The sequence below is a fragment of the Hippoglossus stenolepis genome, chromosome 4, assembly GCF_022539355.2.
Source record: "Hippoglossus stenolepis isolate QCI-W04-F060 chromosome 4, HSTE1.2, whole genome shotgun sequence".
NCBI classification, from domain to species: domain Eukaryota; kingdom Metazoa; phylum Chordata; class Actinopteri; order Pleuronectiformes; family Pleuronectidae; genus Hippoglossus; species Hippoglossus stenolepis.
This window is the reverse complement of record NC_061486.1, coordinates 15,432,574-15,456,014: the sequence shown is the minus strand read 5'-3', so window position 1 is coordinate 15,456,014 and position 23,441 is coordinate 15,432,574. Positions and strand designations below refer to the sequence as shown.

The 23,441-nt window shown below is 41.0% G+C and overlaps 1 protein-coding gene across 3 annotated transcripts in view; it reads left to right on the top strand.

Moving 5' to 3' along the window:
- Window positions 1-23,441, top strand: part of LOC118106624 (SPHK1 interactor, AKAP domain containing) — a 105,709-nt gene that overhangs the window by 54,891 nt on the left and 27,377 nt on the right. For 2 of the 3 annotated variants that reach the window (XM_047339693.1, XM_035155321.2), the window contains exon 3: window positions 22,539-22,641. In XM_047339693.1, the coding sequence (XP_047195649.1) occupies window positions 22,539-22,641 (103 nt within the window). Of the gene's footprint in view, window positions 1-19,974; window positions 20,297-22,538; window positions 22,642-23,441 lie in introns of those variants that run through there. The other variant, XM_035155323.2, reaches the window with a different exon arrangement.

Here is a 23,441-nt window from a genome sequence, read left to right as displayed (position 1 = left end):
CTACAGCTGGTTTTAGCAAAACAACTTTCCTAAAAATATTCTCTTTGCTAGTTCCATACAAAGCTTTCACAGACAACAATTCCTCCCTCATAAGATCCCACTCATGAAACCTGCTAGTTGGATGGTTTTAATTGTGTCAGTAAGCATAACAGGGCCTGACAGGCATACAGCCTAAAGTGTTCACATTGAATAGGATGTTAGTTTACTAACTATGCTATTTTATTGTATTTTATCCCAGAAAAAAAATTGCTGTCATTATACTTTTTTTATACTGCTGAGTTGCTTCTTTTGTATAAAATGTCTAATGAGCTGGATTCGATTTCCGTGCTATACAGCCTGGATATTGGAGGCTCCCTTGCCCTAAGCTACTCATTTTAAAATAGCACCCCTCTGTTTTACTAGAGTACTTTCCATCCCCTCCACATGGGGGCCCTCTATATTTCTCCACCTCATTAACATCTGTCTCCAATCTGGGGGTGATTACAATGCTTAATTTATCATCAGGGTGTGAGCTTGTGTCCTCCAGGGACTCAGGTTGGGTAAAGAAAGTGAGATAAATGAAAAGCCAAGCACTTGTGCATGCCCTGGGACTGCTCAGGCAGTGAGCTGGTCATAAAGCACTAATGGATGCCATGCTGCTGAGAGAGCACAGGCCTCTGAGAGACACCTCATCATCAGCAACAGCAGAACAGGCTACATAACAGGTGCCACAGCACCCGAGTCACTAAGAAAAATAAATGGGACAGATGCTGAAATGAGTGGGAGAATTGTGTGTTTTATGTTATATTAGAGGGAAGGCGAGGAAGCAGGAAGGAATGTTTTGTTGTTGGTTGCTTAACATTGGCAGCAGCTGAGGTTGAAATTATGGGCTGTTGGTTGTGCTGCTGTTGGTAATTTGTTTTCACTTTCATGGGAAATAGCAATGTCCATTTTTTCAGGTTTTTGTGTCATTCATTTAAGCCAGCAGTTGCAAAGGAAAAAGTTACAAAAGACTATAATGTGTGCAAGTCTGGTAAAGAAGAGAGGAATATAACATTTGTCACTGAGCATTGGGATGAACAGCTTACACATGAATCGACTGTCGTTCAGTATTTAATACATCCATGGAAAGACAGATTACTCAAGTTGGTCCTATGTCAATCTTGAGATAAACTTGACCTGTAAAACCCTTGGAAATATGAGCAAATGTCAGCATGAAGCAGCATCATGCAGATGTTGGAATCACACTTTAGTGTGCTGCAAAGGGCATCAGAAACACCTGCTTAAAGGGATAGTTCACCAAAGAATTAAACTCACCACTATGCCGATGGAGGGGTGGGTAAAGTGTTTCACTATCCTATCCCTTTAGGATTCTCTGAGATTATCTGGTTGAACGACCTGAGACAGATTGAAGTAGGGCGGGAAATAATTGTAGGTCAACATGTACTCTGAGAGAAGAACAACTTGGATATGTACAAGTGAGCAGCTGCTTGAATAAGGTTCAGTTGTCACTGGTCATTTAAAGTGTGGACATGTGTTGAGCACACTAACAAGAGCACAAAAACCTGCAGTAATAGATTATGAATGCTGATTTATAAGAATCTTTTATGTGATTCTGTGTTCCGCCCTGAGTGCTTGAAAAGATGGTTGACCTAAAGCTCAATACTGTACCACAGAAGTGTAGGAGTGTAGACACATGCTAACCATGTTAGTAGTTAAGGATGTTGGTTCAGCAAGGGTTTGAGATAAATGCTAATGTCATCATGTTAGCATGCTCACAATTACAATGCAAGTTTGCTTAAGTTTATATAGCAGTAGACAAAAAGCTGAGATCATCTATAATTCATCTTAAGGGGAATATCTCTCTGCCAAGTTTATGATCCATCCAATAGTTGCTAAGATATTGTTTGCACCAATAGTGGACTGACTAACAGGCCAACATTACCCTAGAGCATGGCGTTAGCATGGCTACAAATACACATTGAATTCAGATATAACAAGACATTATAGATAAAGATAATGGCAGTAAGGTAACCATTTCACTGAGCTGTGATGCACTGGTCTTTAAAAATTTGAACCATTAATTTGCATTTTCTGAGTAACTGCCTTTTATTTCTAGCCTGTTTTTTTAAGGGACGTTAAACTGTTGATAAGACAGCCCAAGGTAATATTCCCAGAGTAAAACATGAGTATCTGTCTGGTGTACTTCCACCACATTTACGAACATCAGCACTCCTTTTGCAGATATGCACTTTGAAATCCTGAGTTCAGCATTTGCCAAACAATCTTTGAGCACATTCATATCACAAACTCAAGTGAACAAAATAAAGTTGCACTCCACAATTATCCAATATTGCATGACACACTTGGTTGGTGTTCTTGGATCTGTAAGAGTTGGCTACCTGTATTAAAAGCAGTGTGCTTGCTTTACCTTGTCGGAAACACAAAATAGCCTCAAATCAAGTGCTCCTCATGCATGTATGGTTGGCTGGGCTATAGTTATTGCTTGGTGCGCAGATGTTGTCAACATATAATCAGTGCTCAGAGGGCTTCTTCTGAAGTACACTAATCAGAGAGAAGATGGTGTCTGTAACATGGGGTGTAAATTTGCAGTGATTTTCTCCCCGCCTCTTTTCCCAGCCCTTCTCTCTTTCTCTTTACGGCTGAATAAGCTCACCGTTAAGCAGAACCATCCTAATAGCCCTGTGCCTTCCAACCCTAATGGCTTTGATGGCTCTGGCTTTTTCTGGCTTCTTTGTTGCTCTCCTTCAATGTACTATCTCCATCTCCACTCTTGACTCTCACACTTTTCTCCGAGTATATTAAAGGGATGCATTCTGCATTTATCTCCAGATAAAGGATCAGTGCAAGGTAGATGTTGATAGTGTGTGTCAATGTTGACACTTGGTAGGTTTCTTTTGATTCTTAGTTTTACAAGCTGTGTACCTGCTCTCATGTCTTCCCTACTTTAAAATGTGTTTCTTCTTTGATGGAAAATAACAGATTTTTAGGAGACAGACCAAAAGAGTTGCTTTGACCTTTCAAGCCGATGGTTGGAGGTGAGAAAGGCTCAGTTATGAGTGTTGTGCCAACATCACACCTCTCCATAGCCACCAGGGTCCAGGAAACTGCTGATCAGATTGTGATTTGTTTGTCTGTAGAAATGACATGATGCAGAGTCTTGCAGGGCACAAAACAGGAGTTGGCAACATTTTCACAGGGTGGGTGAAGGAAGTTATGTTGAGATTGTATTTCATTTTGTATTACCAAGGGTCTTGTCAGGTCAATGGAGTGGCGGTGACAACTGCCCTCATGTCAGAGTCCTCCCTTGCAGTACACTGTAACAAATTGCCTGTGGGCACTTGTTTGAGAGAAGCAATGGTCACCAGAGTGAAATTGTAAAAGCAAAAGGCTTGAGATCAGCTAATCTGATGGAGAACCAGGCTGGGCAAACAGTCTAATTGACTGGCACAGAAACCCGTGAAAGGGTCTCTTACGCCAGTTTATGTGACGAGGGTAAGCATTTCTACATTTACCAGTCTCTGTAAGTGGGAAATCAGAAATAGTACATTATAGACACTGCTGCTTGATCCTTTTTATGGCAAAGGACGTTATACCTTAATATCATTATATTTTGTTTTTGTTTTACAAAGATTTGAGACTGCACTCTGGCTATGATCAGACTGACTTCAGCTTGCATGGACACAGCCATCTTGGTTTGCCAGTGTAGGGTGATCCAGGGATGTCTTACAAAAGAAGTTTAACCTTTTCCCACAATCCAATCCAAAGTCATCCAGTTGGCCAACGCATGCAGGCTTACATTCCTTGTTTTTTGATGTAGGATTAGATGTTAATCTCCCTAAACGTACACCTCAGAAAGAGATACTGCCTAGACTCTGTGGGTTGGTCAAGCGAGTGGTGGCAAGATTTGGATTCCCCATTTCTGTGATGTTTCCCTGACAGGCCCACATGATGTAACGTGTTGGATTCAGTTACTGATGACATCCACTGTTCAAAATGAGAAGGACAGAAATACTAACCCTTTAAAGTTTTCCAAGAAATGGATACTGCATAGACTCGGCCAAGTGAGGGGTGGCAAATCTTTGGGTTATCAAGTGTCCTCAGTTAAAGGCGTCCATTGTGTCACTACATAAATAATGAGTGATCTTACCTATACCTACCAATCCTTACCAATACAACCAACAGTTTAACTTCAAAGGTGCTTTTAATCCCTGCATCCTGGACTCACCCACTAGATGCCAGAGGACCTTTCTCTTCATCCACTGACGGTCAAGATAATATTGTATATAGTAAAATGCTTTGATTTTACATATAACACATTAGGCCTAAAAGAAAATGTTGATCTCAACACCAATGTTGCACCGTCTGAACGAACTGTGTTAGATCACAATACTGCATTTTACTGAAAGGAGAGTGAAATTCTGAATAGAGATCTATACCATTTGCACAGTGTTACGTATATGGGAAAACCTGCGTCACAGTAGCACATAAAGGACTGTGTGATGAGAGGCAGACCAGGCTTCCCACATGGAAGAGCAGGGATAATGAGAAGCTGATACGATGAGAAGACTGAGGGTCATTAGAGGCAGAGTGTGTGTAACATTGGTGGCTGCCAGTATTTTTCTTACAAACTACTGGCAGCTTGTACACAGAGTGTATGAGAGGGGAATGAGATGCTGTGTTTGGGGTTGAGCAAAATATATTATTGTGTTGTTGTTTTTTAATAGTATAGTAAAAATAGGTTTGCTGTCACTGACTAGAGATTGACATTTGGGGTAAAATGTATCTGCATGTTAGGCCCCACTAGTGATAGCATAAGGCTTTTAACAAGGAGAGCAGGAAGGAATATATGCACATGTATTCACAAAGCCTGGTATACTTCACATAGTGTAAGGAAACTCTGAATGAAAACTCACATGGGGATTCACCACATAAACCTATATAGAATATGCAGTTGTGTCCAAAATCGAGAGAGACAATTTTTTCCATTAAGGTGAATGGGAATGACCCCACAAAAAAACTCACACATCCCAGAATGCTCCAGCAGATGCTGTGTGGTTGTAGGGACAGATGGACACTGTATCGGTACCAAAGGAGACAGAGTTTTGGTTGTAGACAGTGCGACGCCTGAGTAAATCTGCCTTCAGCCATCTGTCCCAGCATCTCTCTGACTGGCTCTGAGACCATTCAGCACTTATTATGGATGTTTGATTTTACAAGTGTAGAGCATTCTGAAAAATGCAGCGTCAACAAAGTCTGATAATTGTGTAAAGGTTTGAGAGTGATCCAACAAATGGAGCAGCTTCATTGGAGCTGAAGAGTTAGACAAGAAGTTTGATACTACTCTCCGGTCTGTGTAAGGCAGACATGAATATAAACTGGCAGTCAAGCAGCAGTTCTTTTTATTTTTATAGAAATGAAAGAAACAAGATATAACACAACCATACATTGTATATAAAGATTGACAACGTGTCTTGACTTCCTCCCACTGTCCAGAAATGAAGCCAAAATAATATGGATACGAACGCTGCTATCTTGTGCATTTGGAGATTTGACATTTTTTGTTCCATGTCTCATTCAGTAAAATGGAGGGTTTACGACATATACTGCATCCATCCACTAGGGGGCGATTGAAATGCTTTGGCTTCACTTATGGGGAGTCATCAGGTTGTACATTTTTTACATAAGCTGCTTTCAGACATGCACTGAACTCCAAAGATTCTCTGCACTTTCTCTGGAGGACATAAATTTGTGAGCGCTTATGTCCGAGTGAGAGCCTCCCGATTATCTGCAGACTTTCTCCACCTGGCCCCTTAGTCAGCAGAAAGTCGGGAGAATTCAATGTGAGAACACAGCAGGGGATCCCCCCCTGAAATCACAGTGAGGGAGTGTGGGGGGGGGGTTCATAAGGATCCAACATGAGAGAGATGCAAAAATATAAAAAATATCTCCGGGTGAAAAAGGCTGCTCCCCCTCTCGCCTGAATGATGTGGAGGTAAAGTCCGGACCCAGTTCTCCGGACTTTACCCACAGGTAATGTCTGAAAACAGCTATACAGTCTGTGGTTTGAAGATATCCAGGTGCTGCTTCCCTCTTGTTTCCACTCTTCGCGCTAAGCTAAGCTTCCATATTTAGCAGCAGTCATCTGTCATTTCTTTTAACTCATAGATGAATAAATATGTTTCCTGAATAGTTCAACCAGTCCTTCAAGAGAATCCCATTCTTTTAAGCGGTAACATGTGGACCTTGTTTGGCCAACTTGTTTAGATAGTACCATTGAAAATTCACAATATGTGAGACACAGGTTTGTTAGATTTTCTTCCATCAGACATGTTGACTTGTCATAATATAAAAAAATCACAGTGGCTTCATTCTGTTAATATGTCCCAGTAAGACATGACAGTGTGACAGTGAAGCAGCATGAATGATACCAGAACCCTGAAACGCAGGCAGCTAAATGGGATTCAGCCCTCTTTCATTTTAGTATTTACGGCTCTGCTTTTCCCTCTGTGACATGTCAGCATGTCTTCAAGGAAAAGATCTCATTAAATTGGATATTAATTATGATGTGAAGACCTGTTATGATGAAAGAATTAGACAAATGGTCCCCCCCCCCCCTAATATTTATTGGAAACGTTTCAAAAGCGGTCATGACACAAGGAGAAGAAAAAACAGTACCAGTACAGTGAGGGGAGTCTCAAGCCAATTTATTTAAACTATAGCTGAGGAAGTGCCAGCTCAGTGCACCAGTTGACGGAGACAAACTGTTAGCTTACAGCCAGCAGCCTCTTCCACAGGCATCTCATTCATGACCTTTCCAATGATTGCTGATTAGGAGCACTCAGCTGCCTCGGGGCGAGGAGGAGAGGGAAGCAGGGAGAGCAGAGGAGAGGTGGAGGAGGGTCATCCTTTCTAAACAACAGTGTGTGCTGTTAGTGTTTTCATTCAGTATGTTTGCAGTCCCTCCACTGGGCTGAAACACAGACTGTTTTGGCTGAACACAGGCTGATAATAGAGAGAGCATCAGTCACTCAGGAGACTAAAGTGTCTCTTCAGCAAACACGGACTGTTTCACACATCATGAAAAATGATCCCATCGAATTTTATACAGTTTATCAGTAATCCAATGAACTCAAATCTAAAATATTTTAACTTCACTCATATCTTTTTTTTAAAATATTTATATTCATATATTGGTGGTTTTAATGTTTCCCAAATGTAGCTGCAGCTGCAATTTAGTATATAAATGCATTTTTAGAAGACAAGGTTGGATTATGTGTGGCTGGAGTCTATTAAAATGTCTTTGCATGGTGCAAATCAAATATCACTGAAAATATGATCATGTAGAGCTGCGGCCATAGTGTAAATTCTTGCCCCTTGAACACAGCATGACATTATCTATAATCCCTAATGTGTGCCAGGGCCCATCAAGCTTTGGTCCACATGAATTATTCATTCAACATGATCCTCTGGTTGCATAATATATTTGACATCCATGTATATATGGAACTTGTATGGTGCTTGTTCATAAACATGAAGGTCATTTGGACTATAATGTAGTATGAAATATGTCACTGCAACAAGCAGTAAACATGAGGGTGTCGAGAAGGCTTCAACTTTTATTCATGATTTCTTTTTTACATTAGATTCAAATACCAATAACAGGGGTATTCCATAAAAAGCAGAGGTCCAGATAGAGAACATTTCCATGTCAAATCAAAGACTGCTATCATGTTCCAACAATATCTATTGAAAGTTTTCATATTTTAAGTACTTAAGAAAAAAAATGCATCTTAAAGTGCTAGATTTAAAAAAAGTGTAAATGCAGTTTCACCTTTTCTTTTTGTAAAAAAAATCTGTTTCTGCTGTCTCTTCCGCCATGTGAAGATATTTTTCTCTCACCACTTATCACATCTATTCTCCTTTGTCTCATCTGGGTCTGAATGGTCATCTGAAAGCACAGAGTTGATTGACGGAGTGGCATCGCAGGAGAGGATTTACAACAAATGCAATTTGTCTTGACCACTAAACCAGTGCCATAAAGTCTAGAAAAGCTGCGCTGGTTAAAATAGAAACGCTCTATCCAAATTTGGCATCGGCCTCTGGGTCCTGATCCAGACTGCAGTCTACCTGTTAGTGATACCTGACCTATGGTGTCCATCTGTTAAAGAGTGAGTAACTAATCCAAAAGTTAGGTTCAAACTTTCAATCTGTAATCTACAAACAATTTGCAAAATAGTTTGTGTGTCTGGTCCATATGAGTCATGTCGTAGGGACCTAAATCTATTCACACAATCATGAAACAGGGACTTGTCTTCCTTATGGAGACAAAAAGCCAATCCCCATAACAAAACATCATTAGACCTTAAGGTGAACACACGTTTTAAGGTTAGGTTGAGGTTAGGGTTTGGTAAACTAAGGTAATCAATGTAAGTCAATGTAATGTCCTCTGAAGTCACACAGTGTGTGTGTGTGTGTGTGTGTGTGTGTGTGTGTGTGTGTGTGTGTGTGTGTGTGTGTGTGTGTGTGTGTGTGTGTTGTACCTCTGTTTTAAATAATCTGAGTTAAAGGCAATTATATGACAGACAAAATAATGACACTCAGAATTACTCCATGTCGGATGAGGCTTTTTCATCCTAGTTATTTCCTCCTCTGCTTAAGGCAGCCATTTTTAGCCACAGAAGATCTGACACATTGTTCGTCTGCGAAAGAAATCGTTGCGGGAGTGTGAAACAGGCGAATTCTGATGGATGACTACTTTGGTTTTCAAGTTATGACTTCACAAACAAAGCAGAAGGAGTGATATCATAATAATAATAATAATAATAATAATAATAATAATTAATAATAATTTGCTAAAAGGTCTCCGAGATTTTCTCTCAACCTAAATCTGTGGCAGGGATGAAGAATATTGTATACCTAGCAGGTGTTTATGGAAATAAGAAAAACACATTACCAAACCATATGAGATTGCAACAAAAGGGAAAAGAAGGGGGCAAAAACAAATAGAGCTGAGGTGGATGTGTGATGAAGAACTGAGGAGGGGGAGAGAGAGAGAATGAGTCAGCAGCAGCTTTCACGTTCTCCCTTTCTAAGGACAGATGTTTCCCAGAGATTAATATTCCCACTCAGAGTTTATTCATCTGTGTTATCCTCACTCTCACCAGGTGATTTCATGCCTCCTGAGCAGCCAAAAAGGATTTTTCCTTTTTTCCCCTGCAGCCGCCATGTCCAACACTGTCACAGATTTTAATAAATGATACTGATAAAGCAGGGCTGGTGGGGGCGGGGTGTAAGGCAGGGCTAAATTTAGCCTGACAAGGAGCGAGAATTGATTTCTGTTTGTGCCCTTCCCGCGCCATTCATAGCTTTTCCATTTCTTCATGAATGTTTTAAAGTGTGGAAATCTTTACCGCTAACGCCTCTGTCGGACCAATCGTAATTTACTCACAGCCAGTTGTTCCGCACTAAAGGCTGCAGCAACCCAGCAGCTCCCACTCGCTGTGGTCTTAATTGATCATGGATTTGATAGGTTACCCTGAATAATGGATCACCGTTTCCACCGACGTCTGAAGGTGGATTTCTGTGTCCTTTTATTTTTTCTCGGACCCCAGGTAATTGAGTGGGCTTTAGAAATGAGGTATGAGTCTGTTATATTGATCTGCTGGAGGTCATTTCCTAACCTGAGAACGGCTGATCAGATTTCAGTCTTGTGTGCACACTCATGTTGACGTTTTTGTTTGTGTGTGTGTGTGTGTGTGTGTGTGTGTGTGTGTGTGTGTGTGTGTGTGTGTGTGTGTGTGTGTGTGTGTGTGTGTGTGTGTGTGTGTGTGTGTGTGTGTGTGTGTGTGCGAACGTGGAAAACTAGCCATTGTCCTTTGAGATGGGTCAGTGAATGGGTCGCCTTGTGTGGTTCTTGCTCTCACCTTCGCCACAACATTAACTTTACCCACAAATCATTTGTCCTGTGTCTGATTCTTCTTTTAATTCCCTCACCAAATTTGTACTCTGCCAACCTCTGTTTTCACCAGGTTTGAGTTTTTAATTTCACCTAATTACCTCCACTAACAAAAGTGAAAGCATTTTGCTTTCACTCTTCGCTCTCCTAGCGAGGTGCGTGAAACATTTACAAATGGATGTGGCTTAAATGTGACGCATTTGGCCCAAGTAACAGGCGATTCAGGTCTGGGATCTTTTATCTGGGATTTCCAAGTCGGCAGCTGAACAGCATCGCGTTCTGGAGCTATTTTTACTGAGAAATTGAACTGCAATTTAACATCAGTGCCAAGGATATCAGCATCAATCAACAGAATTTGGATTATATTATTTATATATTTTACACAGTGAGAAGTGTCGAGATGTTTGATAGACATAAAAACACCTGAGAATAATTCACACTGATCTGCTTCATGTTTGTATCAGAGGCAAGAGTTAAAGTGTAAATATGAGTTTAGGCTGTACGTCTGCATGGGCTAGTGGTGGTTTGATCATAATGTTAACACCAGCATGCTGAAATTCTTACAATGCTAACCAGCAGATTTCAAATAGGTATAATGTTCACAATCTTGAGGCCTTTGCACACCAGACATGATTCATTTTGCCTGATTAATTTGCATGTTAATAATATTTTTCAAACCTGTATCCAGTCAATGCAACCTTTCACTTCAGCGAAGGAATCTGTGGGAGATTGCAATTTACATTTTTCGGATCAAGTAAGTTTTTCCAAGGTTTCACTTCTGTCATTTGCACATTGAACAAATCATAATGTGTGTTGTCGATAACGTCATAATATGTGATGTACACTTTCATTTGACACAAATTTCCCCTAATGCGCACAGCTGGAACTGTTTACTAACAAACTGGACCTTTCTCAAATTAAATACTGAGGAAAATACTTATATGTTGCTGCCAGATGTTTCAGTCGTTCTCCAAACTGACTGATATGAAATATATGTCCTGAAGCGACTGTGATACAGTTTAAGCTCCCGAACCAAAGAGTGACACTCACCTAGCTCAAGTTCTTGGGTGTATCCTGGTATTTCATATTTATTATTTTTATTAAGTAAAAGCACCAAATCATTATCGTTTGACGTTGGTTCCTTCTTTTCCACAAGTGCGTTTTCATGTGATGTGAGTCAAGTGCATTGAAGTTCACCTCTGAATTATCTATTTCATGCAGTTATTCCATGTCGCAGTTGATGTGCAAAGGTCTTAAGATTAGCACCAACCACAAATTTGGGTTGTGATGAGTGGCTAAATGTGTGCTGCACAATCGGCGATGTTTGAGATACTGTGTAACACAGACAATAGGATCACTACGACTTTTGCTTCTCATAATGTTAGTTCACAGTGATCTTGTGCTTCACAGTAATTATCTCCATCAGTGCCACATTTAATGTTTAGCTGCTGACGTTTAATACTCTCTTAATTAGACAAACGCTGCCCACAGACGCAGACACAGTTAAGCTTTTAAAGAGAGCCCTGTGGCTTTTCAGTAATCCTCCGCGCTCATCATGCTCGGCCACGTCCTTGACCTTCACTGCGTCTCTTGTCAGTGAGAACCAATAATTGAATTGTGGAGTCAAAGCACCTGGTAGTCCAATTGTTCTCCATGTAAAGTGTGATTGTGAGTCAATTTAGATTTATTTTAGTGTTGGCAGTGTTTCCTCTTTTGTTTGTATCCGTTCAGCCAACTGCTGCTGACGCATGTGCCTCACAGCAAAGTCTGACCAACAATGACCGGTGCCAGTTTACACCCTCATTGACCTCCTGACGCTGACTGATTAAAAAGGGACAAAAAAATCAGGGGCTTTCTAACTTGTTTTTTACACTGAGACAGAGAAGTGTTGATTCAATCTTTTTCAGTCTGCTCTTTGTGGGTTGAACTAGATTTTTTTAGATAAAGGTGGAACATATAATGAACAGCAACAATGTCACTCTTCAGTTGTGTAGGGTTTTTAGGAAACAACTATAGTGTAACAGCACATTCATGCCTAGTCGACATGTATTCATATTTTCTAAAAGTAAAATGGAAATAGGGAGAGTTAGGAACAGCCAAGGAGGATATTATTACTGCACTATTATTTATATAATTTGAAAGATAATAAAATAATTATTACATTATTGAATACATTTGTTTTAGGAAACATTCATTTATTAACATCCATTGCAGGTTAAATAGACTTTTTTTAACACTTCAAAAATGAAGGCAACAATCATGAAATGGATCTTTTACAGTAGTTCCAACTCCATTATTGGTTCCAACCATTATTTGAGTAAATCCCACAATACCTTTGTATTGAATTGTTCCCTCTACAAAAATAAGTTGAACCAAATTAATTTAAATAAAAAAGGCTTGGTAATATGGTCAAGTTACATTATTAAAGATGTTCTACCTTCTTTATATATTTCCATTCTACTCAACTCCTCTCAAAGTTCCATTCAAATTGTTGCCTTCATTTTTTTGGCCTTAATTCACTTCGGTCAGAAAAAAATACAAAAAGTAATGTCTTTTTATCATCAAACGGTTAATTTATAATCAATCATACAATCTTTAAACACTTTAAACGTTTTTAGCTGTGTTTAAAGTTGCATATCAGCTCCTAATTATGGGATTCTCACTCCTATTAACCTCCAATCACACGACTGGCAGATGATATTTAAGCCAAATTGGGGCCGATATGTCACACATTGGACACGTCTAGCATGTCTTAATTATATGTGTGCGTTTCTTTGTTTTTCTTCCTGCTAAATTAAATGGTCACTCAGGCCATTTCACTGCCATGTGGGGAAGATTAGGGTGGACAGATGATAATCAGCTGCCAAGTTGGACCAACGTGATGGACACAGAGAATGAAACAGGGCTTTACATTCAGAATAGGTGAAAGAGGAGGAAGAGTGGAGCTGGGATTATAGAGGGAGAGAGATCGAGATAGAGAGGGAGAGATTATACCCAGTCTTTAAGAAATCAATTCAACCTGCTGCTCAGCTTTTCAATGACTTTTGCTGCTTAGTGATCTAACAGTAAAGTCTTGACCGAGTCTACTGTGCTTTTGCAGCAGAGTACCTGTTATAAAACCACAAGGAGTGTGTCATCTTTTGCAATACCACTGAATTCAGATAATGTGTCCACTAATCCCACACCAAGGTCATCTCAAGGAGTTTTTCCACATACGTGATATTCTCTGCATTAAATACATCTCATAGTATCATTCCCCAGCAGGTTTGTCACTGACTTGGCTCGAACAAGGCCACTGGCGGCTTCTGGCCTAAACCTGCAGGCATCCTCCCAGCAGCAGACAGGAAACACAATCTGTCACCACCACCAGCTCCTACTGTAGTACAGTACAGCTCGTGCTGCTATCATCACCTCTCCTGACACGCTGCATCTTTCCACAGCCTTTTATTAATCCTTCCTATACAATCCTTATTTCTCTAGCTCCGCTGTCGTATCCTCAAACCATCAATGTATCATGATCATTCTATATCCTTATTACTAAGCCCTGTGCTCCACTCTTAACATTTTAGAAACAAAGGGTTTGTGAAACCCCCAAACCTCCATTTTAATTCTTTACGAGTCATGTTGAAAAATAATCACAAAAATATAATATGACATCGTGACCATTTCATTGAATTAGCAATTGCACACACGCACGCACACACACACACACAGCCACACACACACACACACACACATATATAATATATATAATCACATTTACATTAAGTAAATACAAGCAGATAGATGCGGAATTGCAAGGGTCAGGGCTGTTTCTGTTGCAATAGTTTGATGAAGTAAAAGAAAAGGAGAGAGAAAGAGTTATGACAAGAAAACAACTGAAGGATTTTGTAAGAAAACTGAATGAAAACTAATTTTCAAATATGTTATGCTGACAACCATCCTCTGTTTTCAATCAGTTGATGCCAGTGTTGTCTATCGTTAATTTTACTGATAACCTAATATATCATGTCTACCCTTAACTTCTTCCAAGCACATCAGTAGTAGCAGCCATGAACTTGGGTGTCAATTTTCAACACTGAAACAAAAATCAGAGATTGAATTAATTCAAATCTTAAATATTATAACAAGTCCTACTTTTTTTAATATCACTCAGTTTGGTTTCACTTAAAATTGAAATCGAATGTATTTCATTCATATTAAATAGAAATGAGTGGAGTGATTACGGGACTTCCCTTTTTTTCCCCCGCTGCTCCTTCTGACTGAAACCAATTGTGGCTTATCATCAGCCCCATTGATACCTTCACCTAATGCCAGCCAGAAGACAGGATTGACTTCACTGTTTCATAAGTTAATACTCTGTCATTTTTATCCTCAAGCACAAAACTTTTCAGATTTTGTTGAAAAACTTTGAAACCTCAGTTTGGAGAATTTGGCCTTGTCTGGCTTGTTTCAGAGGATACTGTCGGGGTTTGGAGCATGGGCAAATCCAAACACTGTGGTATGAACACAATTATCTTTAAATATTTAATGTTCAACAGTAAATTTAGTTATATTTTCTACAGTTTGTTAAGTTCTAAAACGCAGCCTTATTTAAGTATTGGTCTCATAGTTCTATAAGAGTACTGTACATACTGACAACACAACCAGACATGGGTCAGATATACAGCAGGTCTGTTTATATTTTCAGAGACGACTACTGTATCTGAACTGCAGTGATAGACATCAAAGCCGGGCTTCATGAACTGAGCACAGTATCTGCAGGTGGAATCAAATGCTGGTTCCGAGCTCGCCGACATATTTTCATTTTGATAAGACCTTTGCTTATTTACTGACTGAAGCTCCGCTGTGAACTCACACGCCCCCCCAAGTGCAAGCCTGAACCCTTTGGCCTCCTGATGTTCTATAAATACCTTTTCACTTCACGACCACTCACATTCAACATCGCATCTTCTCCTCTCCCTCACTTTCTTCTTCTCGTCATGTGACTTGATTCTGTCTTAAATTAAAAATAGTCCCACTGTCACTGGGTTTTTGACTGAGAGTCTGTTCTCTAGCAGATTCTCTCTCAATTTGTTTTTTCACTCGCAGCTCCATCAGATGTCTGCTCTGCTGATGAGAGCAGTCAGTCTACGCTTTCATCTCCACTTTAGTTCTCCTTCCATCTTTTATTTTTAAAAGTGTGCAGTGGATTAGTTCGCCCGCTCCCCCCTCCAGAAAAGCCTTGGGATTAGGATGTGTGGAGGGGGAGAGAGAGGATGATGAAAAAGAAGAGGAGGCAGAGAAGACAGAGGAAGAGGGAAAGATAAGGAAAAGAAAGTAAGGGAAGAGTTAAAGGGGGAATCACAAAAGGAGTCAAAGGAGGATAAGAGCACATCCTATTTAATAATATGTGTGTGTCTGTGTGTGTGTGTGTGTGTCAGACTTAACATCAGTGTAGTTTGAATACTGTTGGTTTTTGGGGTTTCTAACATCTTCATGCGCCAAAGTGTGTGATTTTCTCGTGGTTTGCTGTTACTGATTGTTTATTATCAGTCTATTGGCTCCTTTGAAAATCACAAAAAGTCATCCACTGTTGCTATGCGACTGTTAAAAACTGTTTCAAACCAGCTTGAAGCCCTGCGATCTTTATCCGGAATGATTCACTGTTGGAATCTTCAAAACCATCAGCATCCTGCATGCTGAGTCTGAATGCTACATGCATGAAAACCATACAGAGCTGTGAGGAGACGTTCACTTTGTATCACAAACAAAGGCAAGAAGAAGAAGTCACTAGTATGGAGGGAACTCCTTTGTATGACTGTCATTCACGTCTGGTGACATAAGATAGTCATTTAGAACTGGCGTTCACAATTTAAAGGTAACTTGAAAAATAAAATTTTGATTGTTCTCATAAAACGTTGTCATCAAAATGTGATCACATTGCCAAATCATTTTGGGGGTAATTCTAGCCGTGCATTTGAAGACAGACTGCGCCAATACGGCACAACTTTGCTGTCTTATTTCAACAGCCCTTTTAAATAGGACTGAAAAATGAACCCCTTTCATTCCCGAGTAACAAAGGATCCAATGATTGGATCTGTTTTCGGACAAACCCATCCCAGGTTTCATTGTACACCAGCAACAGAGCTAACGAGCTATCTGTGATGTGGCTGAGCTGCAGTAAATACAGTTGCTCAACGTAGCTATTGATGCAATGATAACACTGGACTCACACATATGCTTTGTGTAAACGCTTGACCGTGGGCGTGTCCGATGCTTGGTGCCAGTGGGATCATCATAATGACAGCAATCACAGTTTCATGCTTAGGATACAAAACACAGCCGGCTAAAGTGCTAAAGTGATGTGCGCTAGATATAATATCCACAACCAGATGAACACACACTAGGTACACCAGCTGCCTTTGTCTTTTCTTTTGCATTAACTTGATTTGATTGGCTAGCCTCAGTGCTTAGTGTTTGTTTTAACATGATAACTGGTGCTTCCATTGCCACATGTGAAGTTGAGCTCTGCTGTGCTGTTCTGCAACACATGACAGGCCCCCAGTTCAAAGTCCAACCGTCTCATTTCGATTCAGCCTTTGTAGTCTCATCTGTCAAACGGTTTTGTCCTCTGAAGAATGCAGCTCCTGAATTGGGCCAAGCTCAGATCTCAGGTGAATGTAATCAAATGTATACAGTATGACCATGTATAAGAAAAAAAGATCTTCCTGCTAGCGCTTCAAAATTAGTTGGCTAGTCATATCTAGTGACTCTTTCTCCACAAAAAAGGATTTAAAAATGAGTGGCGCCCGTCCTTGACATTGTCTTCAGGAGTTGGACAAGTGTGTATACATATAGTCAAATGGACCTGCTTCTGTTTCTTGCAGACATTTCATCCAAGAGGCTTCTCCAATTCTAACAAACTAGTAATATGTTTCAGGTTTTTAACCTCTGTGGCCATTTACCTATGTTGAGAGTCACTATGTCAAACATGCAGGTCTTTGAAAACCCATGTACCACTCCTGAAGATACCGTGACCTGGATGACTTAGAACCTTCACAGATACCTTGACATCACTTCCCTTGACCTGTGACATGCCATATGCCCTGTGTAGCTAATTAACACATTGAGAATTGGCCACAAGTCAAACGGAGTGAACGCTTATTAACATGAGGTGCAAATGAAAGGCCAGTGGATTCAACGTCATTGCTTAGATCATATGTTCAAAAAGGAGTACACATATGAAGTGTAAATGCAGCAAGTGATTCAAACTGAAACAAGAAAAACTACCTCATAGGCTTAATTTGAGCTAGTTTGCACAATGTGTTTTCCAAACTCTTTAATAAAAGTATCAATTCTTGCCCTAAGTGGCACCTCTCAAAGATGCTGATAAATGTCTCTCATCATCAAGCAGAGAGATATTCATTTTACAAATTATAACGATGCACGTTTTCCTCTTCTCAAGATGCTGATGAGAGAAAGTTTGCCTCCTGTCACAGCTCAGCACATCAAGCTAATTGTTGTCAGACAGTCTTCTATTTTAAAATGCTAATTCATACCACAGGAAAGATCGAATGGGTGTTGGTATTTTCCTACAAACTAACAAAACTCTCTCTTAAAAAGGTTCCACCGTCGTTGAAATATTGTCTTCATGTCCTGTTTTGATCTCGATGGACTATTGGCTACACTGCCCCCCCCCCCTCCAGATTCTGAGGGTACGTCTCCGTTTAGTCTGGGTTTTCCATTTCCGTAAGCTTTCAGAAGACGTGCACAAGTGAACAGAAAGAGAGAGCATTTTTTTCATTTTACATCTCACAAGTGTGTCACTGCGCGTGTGTCAGGTTGTGATTGGATAAAAAATAATTAGCTGGTGACTTTGGAGTCATTTGCAGGAAGACAGCTTAATTAGTCTTTCTTAACACCTCATTGTAATCGTTTTCAGAAAAATACTCAACTGGAAAAAGAGCGGAGAAGCATAACATTTTGATTTGGTTGAAACTTGCTGAAGTTTGATACACTCAATGAGAATCTTGTGAATGTTTTATTCAAATATATATGATTTGGAACAGGGTGGTGAGCCCTAGCAAGTGTTTTGTTTGTTTTTAAACATGGGTCCTCTGAGGGCTGCAATGCTACACAGAGATTGCCATCACAGACGTTGGGTTTTGATATTGTTAGGAGCCGACTGAAAGCAAATGGCATCTCGAGGGGGAGAAATCACATGGCTGCTGATAACAGCATGTAAAAATCTATTTTCTTTGAGATAAAGTGCACACTGAAAATAAGCATTCCCTTTGGCAGAAATGATCCTTTTAGCCGAGTGAAGTGATAGCTCCACTTTAGCCCCCGTGCACAAAAACATAATCTGTCCATAATCTGTCTGTCTCTCATGCACGCTCACGGCCACACAAACAGATCTCATCAGGACCCCTGCTTTCTTCTCCTGAATATCCACCACATCCCTCATTCTCTGCCCACCAGTTCACTTCTCCCCCCCGACAGTCTCAGTGGGATGATGGAGAACTGCAGGTCACGACTTCTTCTTGAATTTATTTTAGTTTTTCGTGACTCTCTTAATGGACCAAGGAGGGAATTCTTTAGTGTCACCATCAGATACAGAGATTGTAGATATTGCTCTCTGTATCGGTTCACTTACTGCTTAAGATGAGGGAGATGGGATATCTCAAGTGGCAATTGGGAGTAAGGAAGAGGGTGGGGGAGTTGTGTTTGTGTGTGTTTTTTGTATTCCTCATCTTCTGCTTTGGTCATCAGAGTTCAGTTTTGTCATTGAAAGGAAGGGAGCTTTTGTTTTTAGGGTATCAAAGAACAGAATTTTTTGATAGGTTATTTGTGAAAGTTTTTCATTCACTGACCTTAAGATTCTAACTATCAAAGACCTTTGGGGGGGGGATAACAGGTGGAAAAGGTGCCTGAGACTAGGATATGGACCAACGGACCAAAATTTAGGTAGACCAAAAGTGGTAGTCTTAATCCGGATCAAACTGAAACACGGTTCGGTTTGTTTGTAGTGTGAAAACACTTTTTGGAATAATTCTGACATTCTGACCAATTACAGGAAGTTGAGACAGCATTAAACAATAGAGGAAGAAGATGTGGAAGCGACTTGTGGGATTGCTTCCAATGTTTGCCTCCGACAAAATAGTGTTTTAATGAAAAGGAAGTTAATTTGGTGCATTCAAACTAATCAAGTACTGCACCCAAAGCTGGTGATGCTGGCACTAATACCATGATGATATTGCTGAGGTAATGAAACTAATATAATGAACCAGTTCATTAATTTACTCTATTCAAACAACACAGAGGTCAGACTCACATCCATCTACAAACCAATCAATGTCAAGAATAAGTAGACACAGCCTAAGTAGATAGACAGCTCCATGACAGAGTCTAACATAATCCTCTAAAACTTGATCTTAATAATATAATAATACATGGACAGGTCTGCTTCTGCTTCACTGGTAAAGAAGCGCTTGAGATGTGTTGATGGATGATTCTGTGAGCTCTTTGAGGGTAAAGGAGCAAAAGGCGGGTCAACCATATAATTTATTGCACTGACTTACAGTCCTGTGAAAGGAAGTGCAGCACCTGCCTGAACAGAGGAAACAATAGGAGTGAAATTCACATGCAGGTGAAAGTTAGACATGATGGCAGGTGTTTGTTACATCCAAGCTTGGATTTATCTCAATCTATACATCTTTATTTTTCTAAATTATTAAGCCTATGTTCATCCCCCACTTCACTACTGGGGCTGTTATACTGTCAGAGCTATATTGCTGTCTCAGCATTCTTCAGTGATCAATACGTTTATTATCCCCTCAGTCACATCTTAACTAACGGCCCCTGGAGTGTAAGTGGTTAAATGGAGTTGGTATATGAGGCGCATTGATAGAAAAACAACTACGCACTTGTGCGCGTGCCACTGTTTGTACACACTAGTGTGCGTCAAAATGCGCGCGCACTGTCCATATCCATGCCCTTGCCTGCGTCGTGCAGCTCATTACGTTTGATCCATGCGGGCTTGATCCTGCGCCTGCACTCAGCGCACTTGGCTGACAGACGCGCAGGGCAGACAGTGGTCTGCTGCTGCTGCTGATTCCTCAGGCTCACTCCACCAGTCCTCCTTCAGTCTGGTTGAAGCAGTCCAGTCTGGAATTCCTTCAGCGCTGGTTCGGGGAGGCGCATCTGGACCGCGGAGAGCGTCCCGGAACAATTACGCGTGGCTGTACCTGAGCCCCTGCCCCCACACCGGGAATAACCGCACCGGCTGAGGACAATTTACCTTTTTTAAATTGTTGACAGCATGGCGGGCGCAAAGTGCCTTCTGAAGACACCGAGGTAAGAGACTGCTTATTTCCCTGGTATAGAAAGAAAATGCCGATGTGCATTGTCGCATATTTCAGAACGAAATCAACATATAATCCCTGTTGGCTCTGAATTTATTCAGCAGTAAAAATCTACTTTATAGTGTTGTGTTGCATCTATGGTGTCACTTTAATATCCGCGCTCACTATTCAATCTGATGTGATATTTGTTGCAGCCTTTAAAATGTAGAATTTGAGATGTTTTATTAAAGCAGCTTTGGGATGAAGCAGCCTAAGTGTAAGGTGGCAGTGCAGCGCATCTTTTATATTGCATTGACTCAAAGCGTAGTGGTTTTTGTGTGACTGTACAAACTGTTTCAGTTTGTGATCAGGGTGGAAAAAAGCGCTCATTCAGAGTGTTGCAGCAAAGCCGCTTCACAGCAGACTGTCGGTGTTTGTGCGGTAAACAACAGTCTATTTCAGCCTGCATGGGCTAACTGATGGAAACGAGTGGACAGCAGTCACATACAGATGATCGGACATTATTTAATAGGATCAAGTCCTGATTTTCACAAATGAAAGTTCTGCATCTTTCAAGAGCCAAACTTTCCACGCTGATTATTTGGCCCGATTGAACGCGTTTCCAAAGCAGTTATCAAGGCTCTGGCACAAAAGTTGCACCTTTGTTCACAAATGTATCCTTTGGCGAAATCCTTATCCACACAAGCGTCCATGGTGAACTACAGCGGTCGATCGTCCTTGAAATACAGATGTTTCTGGGGTTAATTGTGTCCTTGGGTCAGGTTTGTACCTCAGGGCGCACGGGAGCGCAGCAACCTGTCAGTCATCCACTGTGTCGTGATGCAAAGGTCGTTATAAGCGCACGGATAAGAAAAGGGGTCGTGCGTGACAGCTCTATCTTCAAATTTAAATAGAAAACCTCTCATCATGTGCATGAACACACCAGGTTTTCTATTCATCTTTTACAGTGTTGCCTTTTCATTTTTTTGAAAGTTCGAGGTCGGAGCTTCCAATTTTCTGCATGCCTCCAACATTCGCTGCAGAATCGGTGTGTGTGTGTGTGTGTGTGCGCGCGCGCGCGTGTTGCATGGGTGTTTTGATGTGTGTGCCTCATGCAGCTCCCCATTTAAACCGCATCACATCCAATTCTCTCCAGTAGCATTTCACCGCAAACTCACTTTCCCTGGGTTTGTTTACATCAGGCATATTTATTAACTGCAAATAGATAGTGTGATCCCTCAGGGGCTGTCAACATGGACTACCTTTAATTTGCTTTGAAATATGTGTAAAACAGGAAAAAAAACACAACTGCTCCTATTTAAATATGCATCCCCAGCCTCTTTATTTTTCAAATTGATCCTCATTAATGCCATTCCAAGATAAGCTTCGATTTGGCTTATCTCAGTGAAAGCATGCATGGTGGAAAGAGAAGCCTTCCTTTGGTTGTTTGAGTTTGCTACTTTGCCTTTTAGGCTCAATGCAGACATTCCCATCTCATCGTTGCAATGTTGTGCACCAAATGAAGGTCACATGTTTCGTCCCTGTTTGTCCTGCGCTCTAATCCTCTGCCGCCATTACTGTCAAAGTCAAATTGCATGATTTGGCAAGGTGGTGCTTTATTTTTCGACAATTTAATGCTAAGATACATGTGAAATTAGTTTATTTTGTCACACAGGATCTCTTGAACTCACTCCAGCAAAAAGCTGCAGTTCTCTGATGGGGCCAACATGCAGCTTTGGCTTCATGTCAGGGAGAGTCGGTTTCATGAGCGTGTTTTCCTGCAGAGAGAGAAGACTTCACACTGAAGCAACGTATGACCTATAAATGGCTTCCCGTAAATAATTATGTGATTAAACATCTTTGCAGCCAAAGATCCACACCTGAACTCTTCAATAAATAAAAGTAAATATCACTTTGCTTGGCCATGAACTGTTACATTTCAAATCGGAGTGTTAGAAGCTGTCCTTTCTCTGACTTTATAGTCTCTGAATGACAGTGGTGAAAGAATTTTATATTTAGCTCAGAATATTGAAATAATACCCTTCTCTGACTAGGACTGTCTGGTTAATTCACATGCTGATACGGCCACATGCTGTACAGTGAGAACAAACGTGACATGTAACAGGGCTGCTCCAGTCAGAGTGGAGATACAACCCATCCTCGCTGATCACAGACTTCTTAAAAAGGGAAGTGTTGAGCATTTGACAAGAACTTGCTCTGACAAAGTCGACTCCGTGCCCTTTTCTGCCTTGCAGTAACTTCCAGTCGTCAGCCATGTTTGAAGGCTCTGAGTCTGTCGAGGTGGAGGGAGGCAGCGCAGACAGCACCGTGGCCTCGTCCATCAGCGCCTGCAAGAAGGTAAGAAAAACAGAGCTGGGTGCTTGTGTGTGCATCTACCCACATGTGTCCCTCTGTCTGTGCATGTATGTACTGTATGTATGTGCATGTGCACTTGTCCATCATATCCGACCCCTCATCACTTTGAATTTCCAGCAGTGCGAGTGACTTTCATTTCCTCCTCCGGGGTGCCAGTGACACCCAGGGGTTCTGTAATAAGGGGAAAAGCCACGGCCCTCGGGTGAGCCCAGTAGATTTATCATCTCCAGGTGCCACAGAGACAGGAGGGGAAATGGTACAGATCAGTGGGCTGAGGTGGAGGCTAGATTGAATTTCCTTTCAAAGTGTGTGTGAGTCTGTTTGTGTGTGTGTGTGGGTGTCCTTTACTATACGTGTGTGTTTGTGCATTTGGACTCACTGGTGTGTGCTTCCTATTTAGCCAACCGCCCATGATCTCAACCGACCTCCACTCCACAGCGTCCTGTAGAGACACGAGGTGACGACTTTGTTATAATTGAGCATCAGGTTCGGCTGTCCTGTGGCGGCAGCCTTTTGCTACGATCGCTCACGGCGAGATCAGCTGAGTCTACGTCACCTTTACCTGGACAAGGGCCCACGCAGATGGCCCTGTCCTGAGGTTGCAAGCATGAGGGGGGGAGTGATTTGTCACTAAAAATAAACAGTGAGATGAGAGGACAGTGCACACGTTATATCCGTCATATTTAAAGTAATTACATAAGGACTATTTTTAATATTCAGCCTACAGCAGCACAAACGAATGTCTCATGTATTGATAAAAATAAATAAACCATATGGCCAAA